Source organism: Mus caroli, chromosome 5, assembly GCF_900094665.2.
Source record: "Mus caroli chromosome 5, CAROLI_EIJ_v1.1, whole genome shotgun sequence".
In the NCBI taxonomy this organism is placed as follows: domain Eukaryota; kingdom Metazoa; phylum Chordata; class Mammalia; order Rodentia; family Muridae; genus Mus; species Mus caroli.
The window spans coordinates 126,988,543-126,999,905 of NC_034574.1; the positions used below are offsets into that span (position 1 = coordinate 126,988,543).

The window sequence follows — 11,363 nt, forward strand, 5'->3', positions numbered from 1 at the left end:
CCTAATGGTTGTTAAGCCCTTACCAAGGCAAAAAGGGATGTTGCCAGCGGACGCTGGATGGCTCACCACCCACAGATGAGAACGTAGGCACCCACATAGGGTATTAGGAACTGTTCATCAGCCAGAAACTGAGCTCNATGCAAGTGCACTCAGCTTGGAAACTCATCTAAACTAGGCTATTTTGTGTTCAAACTTTAGAAGTTTAAAAATAAAATACTTTTTGCATCATAAGTTGCCAATAAAAAGATCAAGTTATTTTGACATTTTTCTCCCTAGTAGGGACTTAAAACAGAAGAGAGCAGTGTCAGGGGCAGTCTCTACCTGGGACCTGCTGCCTTCTCTAAAAGGGCTTCCACTCAGGAGAGAAGTCCCTCTAAAGGCCCAGGTTGCCTAGCAGAGGCCCCCAGAGGGCTCTGGCTTTGCCCTAAACAGGTCTGGTGTTGTAGGATATAGCTCTAAGCCGGGTCCTGGTCCTGACCCCAGCCACACCCTTTCACCCAGCAGTGCAGGGACGTGCTCCCACTGCTGTCTAGATGTTACCACACGCACCTCTGCTGAGGCCAGGTCTCGGCTTGTCCAGGGGTTGCTGACCCAGCTTAAGAGACTGCAGAGCTAAATGTTTCTCTCCTGGTTTGAATTCTGTCTAGTCCATGCCTGCTTCAGGGAGAGCAAGCAGGTGTACAGTGCTGGCCTTAGGATGTAGTTGTCAAGNGGTAGACTGCAAGTCCAATGCTCTGGACTTGGCTCACAGCTCTTTGTTGGTGTGTCACTGTCTTTGTGAAGGCGGTTCTGACAGCTGTTGGGATTTCCCCATTTCATGTCAGTACATACATGTCAGCTGTGAGGACAACAGCAACAGGAGACATGCTCTTGATAGGCATGCCACTTCAGCTAAAGCTAGCCTCTGCTTCCTGCATGTGGCCCGCTGTGACACCAGGCCATCCCTGGTCACTCACTCACTCACTCGTGGTCTGAGGATCTCAGAGCTGCCTGCTGTCATGGCCTGAAGCCAGCATAGCCACCTCCCACCTAGCTCCCCAAAGGCACCCACCTTCCCTGCATGCAGCTGTCTTTGCTAACCCTCAATGTTATTTTACACTGTAAATTCTCACTGCTCTGTCTTGTGTAGGTTGTGTACGTCATTATGTCCCTGGTTTTTATAACTATGGTGCGATCAGTAAGGATTCCTGTAATACTGCTTTAAAGATGCTGCTCAGAGGGCGGCCTCCATTATAGGACACCTGTACACTCTGATGCACTAAGTCAATAAAGGCACAACTGAAAAAAAAAAAAAAAAAGAAAACTAAGGCACAGAGGCATCCAGTTTACCCCGCACCTCTCATCACAGGGGAGGCGATCGGAGTGGACTTCCCCGTGAAGGTTCCCTACAGGAAAATCACTTTCAACCCTGGCTGTGTGGTGATTGACGGCATGCCTCCCGGGGTGGTGTTCAAAGCCCCCGGGTATCTGGAGATCAGCTCCATGAGGAGGATCCTGGATGCTGCAGACTTCATCAAGTTCACGGTCATTAGGTGAGTGAGTCCCAGCTCCCCTAGAGCAAGCTGGAGATGGGCAGCCGCCTAGTGAGCAAGTCTGGAGCCCAGCCAGGAGGCCAGCCGGGTGGGGAGGGGCCGCCCTTCATCTCGGAGTCAGGATGCTCCAAGGCATTCCACTCTCTTCCGCTTCTGCAGCTGTGCCTCTGGTCCTGTTCCTCTCATTATTTTTTATTATAATTATGTATGAGGGGCTTGTCATGGCACATGTGTGAGGACACTTATGAAAGTCAGTTCTTTCCTTCTACCACGTGGGCCCCAGAGATTGAACTTGGGTCTCGGGTTTGGCAGCAAGCATCCTCACCCACCGAGCCATCTTGCTGACCATTGTGGGTTTCCCCCCTCAGCCTCACTTCCGAGTTTGCCTAGCTAGCATTGTGTCGACACCACCAGAAATGTGGAGACACAGCTAGCTGGGCCGAATGAAAACAGACTTCCTTCCCTTGTTCCTCCCGTGTCTCCCTGCAGACCACTTCCTGGACTTGAACTCAGTCATGGTGAGTATTTTGAGAAGCAGGAACATGGCAGAACACAGTGGTTTGTGTAGTGTCATGGTGGGCACTTAGCACAGGGCGCTCGCTCCCACCTGCAGCCTGGAGCCTGCCAGTAAAGCAGGTGGCCTTTCAGATGTGCTGGTTTGGTTTGTTAAGGGCCTGGGGATGACGCCCAAGGTCTCTCGAGACCTAGGCAAATGCTCTACCTTTGACCTACATCCAAAGCCCTGTTTACCTTTTATTTTACTTCTCTTTTGTTCCTTGGTTTTTATTATTGTTGGTCTCAAGGTGCAGCTCTGCCTAGCCTGGAAACTCCCCGAGATCCACCTGCCTCTGCTTCCTGTTTGCTGGGTCACAGGTACACAGCACTGCACCCAGCTGTCTGGTGTTTTGAAGACAGTGTCTCACTCCTTCAGTCCCAGACACTTGCCTACAATTTATTATGTGGTCCAGACTGCCTTCTAAGTCACAGAAACTGTCTTGCTTCTGCCTCCCAAGTGCTAGGTCACAGGCTCCTGGCACCATACCGGGTTTTATGTGGCATTGGGTATCAAAGCCAGGGGGGCTTCGTGCATAGCATGCAAGCACTCTATCACATCTCCAGCCCCACTTCAACTTGTTAAGATAAGTTTTTATATTTGTGCTGTCAGGAATTGTTCCACTTAACTGTATAGTGGCTTCAAACACCAACACATCGAGCCCAGTATGCTGCTGCAGGTCTGTAAGCCCAGCCCTGGAGATTGCATGAGTTGTAGGCTAGCCTGGTCTACACAGTGAGGCCTTGTCTCAAAAAAAGCCAGAACACACAAACTCAATCCCCACCAACACGTGCACACATAACCACACTACTCACCCGAGTTAGGTGGGGGCTGACTCTACCCTGGTGCTTTTGAGATCTAAAGCTCTGGTAAGGCGTGTGTTTCCTTTGCTTGGTCCCTTTTTTAATATTTCAAAGCTCTCTTGGAAGTTAGGCAAGGTGGCCCACAGCTGTAATCCCAGCCCTGAGGAAACTGTGGCCAGAGGCCCACTAGAAAGGAGTTCAGAGCCAGCCTGAGCTACAAAGTAAGGCAGTCTCAAAAACAAACAATAAAACAGTAAACATGCCAGGCATGGTAGTCCATACCTTTACTCCCAGCACTCAGGAGGCGAGACATGTGGATCTGTGAGTTTGAGTCCACCACCCTCCCCTCCTCTACACAGTAAGTTCCAGGACAACCGGGGCTATGTAGAAATACCCGGTCTTTTTTTTTTTTTTTTTTTTTTTTAAAGGCCAGAGAGAAGCTGGACATGGTGGCACATGCCAACCATCTCACATTGATGAGGTGGAGTTAGGATCAAAATGCCAAGGTCACTGTTGGCTCCCTAGTGAGTTTATATCAGGACACCAGCTCTCAATATTAAATAGAACAGGGCAAGGGCTAGGGAGTTGCCAAGTCACCATTCCATGTCTCTATAAAGTGGGGAAACGGAAGATAGACCAGGAGGGCCGCGTGTTTCAAGAAAAGTGGGAGCGAGCCTATTTCTTCATGGAGGTGCAGAACATCCCCACGTGTTTGATCTGCAAGCAGAGCGTGTCGGTGTCCAAGGAGTACAACCTGCGCCGCCACTACCAGACCAACCACAGCCGGCACTATGACCAGTACTTGGGTCAGGCCCGGGAAGAGAAGCTTCGAGAGCTGAAAAGGGGACTGCGGAAGTATCTCCTGGGGGCCTCGGAGATCGTGTGTCCAGAGCAACCATTCCCGAATGCAAGTCCCCCCACAAACTCCGCGGTGCAGCCGATGGAAGAGGTGGCCGGGAGCTTATGGGAGAAGTTAAGACAGAAAATCCGCTCCTTTGTGGCGTACTCCATCGCCATCGATGAGATTACGGACATCAATGATACCACCCAGCTGGCCATCTTCATCCGCGGCGTCGACGACAACTTCGACGTGTCCGAGGAACTTTTGGACACTGTGCCCACGACAGGCGCCAAATCCGGGAATGAGATATTCCTGCGCGTTGAGAAGAGTCTCAAGAAGTTCAGTATCGATTGGTCCAAACTGGTGAGCGTGGCCTCCACGGGCACGCCAGCCATGGTGGATGCCAATAGTGGGCTGGTGACAAAGCTCAGAGCCAGGGCGGCCTCATGTTGCAAGGGAGCCGACCTCAAATCTGTGCGCTGTATCATTCACCCGGAGTGGCTGTGCGCCCAGAAGTTAAGAATGGGCCACGTCATGGACGTGGTGGTAGACTCGGTCAACTGGATCTGCTCCCGTGGCCTGAACCACAGCGACTTCACGACACTGCTCTATGAGCTGGACAGTCAGTATGGCAGCCTACTGTACCACACGGCCCTCAAATGGCTGGGCCGAGGGCTGGTCCTCAGGAGGTTCTTCGAATCCTTGGAGGAAATAGACTCGTTCATGTCTTCCCGGGGCAAACCTGTGCCCCAGCTCAGTTCTCGGGACTGGATCCTGGACCTGGCCTTCCTAGTGGACATGACGACGCACCTCAATACACTGGATGCCTCCCTCCAAGGCCATTCACAGATCGTGACCCAGATGTATGACTTCATCCGGGCCTTCCTGGCAAAACTGTGCCTCTGGGAGACGCATCTGGCCAGGAACAACCTGGCCCACTTCCCCACACTGAAATCGGTTTCCCGGAGTGAGAGCGACGGGCTCAACTACATCCCTAAGATCGTGGAGCTGAAGGCCGAGTTCCAGAGGCGCCTGTCGGATTTCAAGTCCTGTGAGAGCGAGCTCACCCTGTTCAGCTCCCCGTTCTCCACCACGATCGACAGCGTGCGCGAGGAGCTCCAGATGGAGGTGATCGACCTGCAGTGCAACACGGTGCTGAGGACCAAGTACGACAAGGTGGGCATCCCGGACTTCTACAAGCACCTGTGGAGCAGTTACCCCAGATACAGGAGCCACTGTGCCAGGATGCTGTCCATGTTCAGCAGCACCCACATCTGCGAGCAGCTCTTCTCCATCCTGAAGCTGAGCAAGAAAGAGGCGCAGTGGGGCGCAGCGCTCCAGGTGGCCACGTGACGGAGCAGAGGGCGGAGCCTTCAATTCCACTACTGCGGAGGCCAAGGCAGGAGGATCTGAGTTTGAGTTTGAGGTCCGGCAGGGCTACCTATCAAGACCCCATTTCAATAAAGAGAAGTTGCTGGAAGAGGAAAGGAAGGAAATCCGGCCATTCCTCTATGTGGAGACCTAGAATGTTCCAGACCTAATAGCCTGTGAGACGAGAATAGACCATTAAACCTCTCCGTTTAATGAAAAGAACGGTCCCTCTCCCCCCACTTTGAGTTGGGATCCCAATTTACACATCACAGCTGTTCAGATGACCTGTGACACCTGTCTGTATCTGTAGTTTGGTAAAGCCCATAACAGTTGTAGGTCCAGTGGCTGGCTCCTCTTGGCTTCACTGACCCATGCCACTCATCCACGCTGTCCCGTTTCAAATAAACGCACTGTGAAAGATGTGTGTGTGTGTTTGTCGAGGGGGGGGGGGTGCACACATATAGGTGTCTCCGCATGTTACCAGCCTATACCCTGTGCTTCCAAGTTTAAGGATAATCAATTGGCCAGAGACACAGTCCCGTGATCTAGAATGCCTGGAGCTAGACAGGTCAGGAGTGAAATGGGAGATCTAGAGTAACTGACACAGGATCTAACGGACAGGTAAGCTAAGGCTTAAAGGCCACTTCCTCCTTCTTCTTCCCTCCTCCTCTTTTCTTTTCTCCTCCTTCCTCTTCCCTCTTTCTCCCTTCCTCCCTCTTCTCCTTCCCTCTTCCTCCCTCCCCCTTCTTCCTCCTCCCATCCTCCTTCCTCTTCCCTCCTCCTTCTTCTCCTCTTCCTTCCTCTTCCCTCCTCCTCCCTTCCTCCTCCTTCCTCTTCCCTCTTTCTCTTTTCCTCCCTCTTCCTTCCTTTTCCTTTCTCTTCTTTCTCCCTCCTCTTTTCTCTTCCCTCCTCCTCTTCCTCCCTCCTTCCTCTCTTCTCCTCTGCCCTCCTTTCTCCCTCTTACCCTCTCATTCCTCCTCCAAGATAGGATCTCGTTATGCAAACGAGGCTGGTCTAGAAACCCAGCTCTTCCTGCCTCGGCTCCCTGATCTGGGATTACAGGAACACTTCATGACATCCACTGCAGATTCCTTCTCTACCCTGGAATGTGACTTTGGACCCTGTGGGGGCTAACAAGTACTGCCACCATGGAGAAGATGGGATATGGGGTGTTCTTCAGTAACCATGGCAACGAGATGTCTGTGGAATTATGTGGCCAGATAAATGGGAAAGAGATGGGACTGGGAGCTCATTCTTAATTGGTTGCTGTTTCTTCAGGCCAGGCATTGATGTCTTCCAGTCAAAGGATGCAGACAGGGAGGGGAATGGCCCAAACAAATCCAACTCAGAGGACAAACCTATCTAACTGGAGTGCATCCAGTTTACACACCTTAAAATATGGCCCAACTAGCCAGGCACACCTTTACTCCTAGCACTCAGGGGCAAAGGCAGGTAGATTTTTGAGTTCAAGGCCACCTTGGTCTGCTGAGAGAATTCCAGGACAGCCCGGGCAACACAGAAAAACCCTATCTGGAGGAGAAAGAGGAGAGGGAGGAGGAGGAGGAGGAAGGAAGGAAAAAAGAGAAAAGGTGGTCCAAAAAACCATGTGCCCATAGGCCCGAGTCGGTGCAGTCCCAAATGGCCTCTGCCTGCTTCCTGATAGATTTACCCTAAGTAAACTGCCTACATTTCCTGTCTCTGATCCTCAAGCCCAGAGACACTGGAGTAAGCCCAGCACTGTATGTGCACTCAGAGACTGGTGGTCAGCAGACAGTGATGCCGGACAAGCTGGCAGCCATGGGCGTGGCCCTTGCTCCCTCCTCGGCTTCCCAGCACACACAGGCCTTTGGGCAGCCCCCCTGGCCAGCACTTGGCAGGAAACGCTAAGGCTGATACAAGGTAACATCAGCAAGATCAGAATCGTGGAGCAGGGATGTGCACAGCTGAAATTCTAGTAAGCAAGGACTGAGACCAGCTGGTGAGGAGCTCCAAGTCATCTTCCAGAACCTAGGGAGTTCGAGGCCAGCCTGCCGGACATGGGATCCTGAATCAGCGCGCACATGCATGCACACACACACACACACACACACACACACACACACACACCTGTCCCCAAAAGGAAGAGACATGTCATCAGGACTTCACTTTAGGAACCAAACAACAAAACTAAAAATGGTGAACACTAGTAATTCCAGCATTGAGAAGCCAGAGCCGGGCATGGTGGCGCACACCTTTAGTCCCAGCACTCAGGAGGCAGAGGCAGGAGGATTTCTGAGTTTGAGGCCAGCCTGGTTTACAAAGTGAGTTCCAGGACAGCCAGGGCTATACAGAGAAACCCTGTCTCAAAAAACCAAAATAAATAAATAAATAATAAATAAATAAAATAAAATAAAATAAAGAGAAGCCGGAGGCAGGATGATCAGGTACAACCTGGGATACATAGTGAAACCTATTTCCCAAGAAGAAACGTGCTGAAAGTATTTTATCTCTGGAGCAACTGGAATGGCAGGCCTGCAATGCCTTTATGAGTCGTCTTTTGCAAGATGTGCGGCTTCATTTTGCACCACGGCTTCTGATTTAGTTAGGGTTTCTATTGCTGAGAAAAAACACCATGATCCAAAGCAAGCTGGGGAGGGAAAGATTTATTCAGCTTACAATTCCATGTTGTTCATCACTGAAAAAAGTCAGGACAGGAACTCAAGCAGGGCAAGGACTCAAGCAGGGCAGGATCCTGGAGGCAGGAGTTGATGCAGCGGCCATGGAGGGGTGCTGCTTACTGCCTTCCTCCCCATGGCTTGCTCAGCCTGCCTTCTTATAGAACCCAGGGCCACCAGCCCAGGATGGGACCACCAGCCCAGGATGGCACCACCAACTGTGGGCTGGACCCTCCCCCATCAATCACCAAGATCTTATGGAGGCATTTTCTCTCTTTTTAAGTTTTTTTCGGTGTGTATTTTAATTTATGTGCATTGGTCTTCTGTCTGCATATATGGCTGTGTGAGGGTGTCAGATGCCCTAAAACTGGAGTTACAGGCAAATGTGGATGCTGGAAATCGAACACCAGTCCTCAGAAAAGCAGCTGGTGCTCTTAACCACTGAGGTGTTTCCTCAATTGAGGTTCCCTCTCTTAGATGACACCAGCTTGTGTCAAGTTGACCTAGACCAGCCAGCGCGGTTTCTTTGCATTTGGGGATGGAAATACCAGCAAGGTCTTAGAGACATGAAAGCAAAGTCTCCACATCACTAATGACACTAAAATGACACTAGTCATTCGTTGCTAATATTAATCTATCTATAACTGTCCACTAATGACAGTTGCTTTCATCCCCCTGAGACTCCCTACGCCCGTTATGCTGTGGGATGGGGTGGTTTGACCCAGGATCTCACACTAGCTAAATCTGATCTCAAATCCCCTACATGGCCCAGGCCGAGATCTTGAGTCTAACTGCAGTTCTCTTGACTCTTGGCTCTGAAATTACAGATGTGAGCCTCGGCTCGACCGCCCTGATGCTGGGACACTGGCACGCCCTATTATGGGATGTTGGGAATGGAAGCCAGGCCCGGTTGCATGCTAGTCAAGCTCTCCCAACTGGGCAACATCCTGAGGCCCTAGGGCAGTGCTTCTCAACCTCCCTAATGCTGTGACCCTAATACAGCTCGTTCCCGATGTTGTGGGGACCCCCAGTCATAAAATTATTTTCATTGCTACTTCATAACTGTCATCTCGCTACTTTTATGAATCATAATATAAACATCTATAGAAATAAATATCTGGATTTTCCAATGGTCTTAGGCAACCTCTGGGAAAGTCTTTTGACACCCTCCCCAAAGGGGTCACAGCCAACAGGTTGAGAAACACTTTCCTAGGGCGTTCCTAAGGCACTTGGCCTTCTGCAAACTTGGTCAGAGACTACAGCAGCAGGTAATCAGATCTTTTTTGTCCCTGCAACCCCCACCCTAGCAGCGCTCACTGCCTCCTCTCATGCAAGCAATACCGGTGGAGATTAACCCAGTCCTGTCCTTTGCTGCAGAGTCTCAGTCCATTCCAAACCTTAAGGCAGGGGAGGAGTCTCTAACCTGAGGCTATACACAAGTATATACAGAGATAGGGATAGGAGCCGTCTAGGGCCGCTGCCTCTCACACAGCGGACGTCAGCTTCCGTTTGGTGCTCTCTGTACAGCGGTGCAGGATGAGGTCCGAGCTGGGTCGCGGAGGCACCGCGGGCTGTGGTTTGACTCGCGGAGTCGATGGATTGTCTGCAAACCAAAGCCAGGACCATCAGAAGCCCCCAGCCTCCCAGTTGTAAGGTGCTCGCAGTTTCTAGTCCTGATCCCATCCCTAGGTCTCGTCCCGCCCCTTGGACCTGGAACCCTAAGAATTTACCTCTGCCCTCCAGCCCCGGCCCCGCCCCCGCCCCGCCCCGCCCTGGCGCTCACCCTTTGCGCCATCCGTGCTCTGCGGCCCGGGTCGCCCGGGGCGTCTGCGCTGCTGTAGGAATCGGACGCTGTTGCGGCGATAGGTGTCCTGGCTGAGGCGCTTCCGAGAACGCTGGTGGATGCTCTGTGCGTTGCGGATGGTCGACCTGGCCCAGCAGGATGCAGGTGTCAGTGCCCCGGAGTCGCTGTTCCCGGGGCACGGGTGGACACCCCTGGCATCCTAAGCCTGGCTAGAGAAAGTAGGGTACGGAGAAACTAGGACACCCTGAGATCATAACCCTGGCCTCAGCAAGTGGGTTCAGAGGGACTGGCACCCCTCAGGTCCTAAGCATATATTTACATAACAAGTGGAATGCAGGCAAGGGAACCTTCAGGAGCTGCGGGGAGCAGGGATCCTTTCAGACCTGTTTCCCACACCCACTTTGCCCATCAACATGACCCTTGACCTGGGACTGCTCAGGTCTCATTGACCATCCCCCCCCCCCCCCACGCATCTTCGGGCACCTCACTGGGTCTGTCCGTGACCTTCTTCCCCTCCATCCCTGTGTCTGCTACCTCCAACAACAGCGAAAGCACAGCACTAAACCTGGAAGTACCTACCCAGCCAGAAACCTCCTCAGACCTCCCTCAGGCCTGCCCCATCAGGACCCCTCTCACCTTCGAGGTGGTGCCCCGCGGCCTCTGATCTGTCGCTGGGCCTGGGTTATCTCCTCCCCAGCCTTCTGCAGATACATGGATGGGAAGTAGCCAGTGATATCCCCTTTCCTGCAAGATGGGTCACATTGGAGGCTCAGTCAGTCACAGGGTGTGTGTGCACAGAGCAGGGGATCTTCATAGTGTCTCACCCTTGGGGACCAATGCAAGCTAAGAGATTTCAAACATGCACATCTGAAAGGCCAAGCTGTTTCCTCATCTGTATCAACCCAAGCCTCTCATGCCCCCAGCCTTCCTGTCGAAGTCTGGGCAGGGGAAGGAAGCAGATGTGTTTTCTTGCAGATATGTACTGTGACACCATTAGGTCTAAATGCCTCTGGGCGATGGTGACCCACACCTTTAATCCCATCACTCTGGAGGCAGGGACAGACAGATAGATCTCTGTGTGTCTGAGGGCAGCCTGGTCTACAAAGTGACAGCCAGGACTGCACAGAGAAACCTTGTCTAGAAAATCCAAAACAAAACAAAATAGACCATCATTTTCCTTCTCGTCTGCTCTTGTTTTTATTTTGTTTGTTTGATTGCGGAAGGTCCTGGAGGTGAAACTCTGCACGGCTAATGAGGACAGAAGACTCCAGAATCACACAGCCAAGTCAGCTCAGAGCCCAAGAGAGGTTCCCCAAACCCACTCAGAGAGGTGTGTGCAGAGGGAGCGGCTCTCCTACCTGACCACCCACCAGCCATCCAGGAGCTTATGAATGACCTCAATGGCTTCACCCTCAGACAGGGACACCTCGTCCTCTTCAACAGCAGTGTACGCTTTGATGGTTACATACGGTTCACCTGGTCCGAGGAGGGAGCAGCCAGTGAGGTGAGAGTCTCCTCAACTCTCAGCTTCTTCCAACTGTCTAGCCACTACCACAAGCACACAGCCTCAGTCCCCTCAGAGCTATTTGTTCTTGCTTTCCCTTTCTAAGTTTTTTTATTTTATTTTAAGATTTTATTTATTTCATATGAGTACACAGTAACTGTCTTCAGACACACCAAAAGAGGGCATCAGATCCCATTACAGATGGTTGTGAGCCACCATGTGATTGTTGAGAATTGAACTCAGGACCTCTGGAAGAGCAGTCAGTGCTCTTAACTACTGAGCCCCTACTTTTTTTTTTTTT

At 51.8% G+C, this 11,363-nt stretch overlaps 2 protein-coding genes across 2 annotated transcripts in view; one reads left to right on the plus strand and one right to left on the minus strand.

Annotated features, from left to right (window-relative positions):
• LOC110294468 (general transcription factor II-I repeat domain-containing protein 2) overlaps positions 1 to 5,509 on the plus strand; it is a 33,336-nt gene extending 27,827 nt beyond the window's left edge. The window contains exons 12-14 of the mRNA XM_021162712.2: positions 1,287 to 1,532; positions 2,022 to 2,050; positions 3,506 to 5,509. Coding sequence (XP_021018371.1) covers positions 1,287 to 1,532; positions 2,022 to 2,050; positions 3,506 to 5,082 — 1,852 coding nt within the window. The 3' untranslated portion in view covers positions 5,083 to 5,509. The remainder of the gene's footprint in view (positions 1 to 1,286; positions 1,533 to 2,021; positions 2,051 to 3,505) is intronic.
• Positions 5,510 to 7,727: 2,218 nt separating this feature from the next.
• The window catches only part of Ncf1 (neutrophil cytosolic factor 1), a 9,370-nt gene continuing 5,734 nt past the window's right edge, over positions 7,728 to 11,363 (minus strand). The window contains exons 8-11 of the mRNA XM_021162927.1: positions 10,917 to 11,034; positions 10,195 to 10,302; positions 9,538 to 9,683; positions 7,728 to 9,357 (exon numbers count right to left, since the gene is read on the minus strand). Of these exons, the coding sequence (XP_021018586.1) occupies positions 9,239 to 9,357; positions 9,538 to 9,683; positions 10,195 to 10,302; positions 10,917 to 11,034 (491 nt within the window). The 3' untranslated portion in view covers positions 7,728 to 9,238. The remainder of the gene's footprint in view (positions 9,358 to 9,537; positions 9,684 to 10,194; positions 10,303 to 10,916; positions 11,035 to 11,363) is intronic.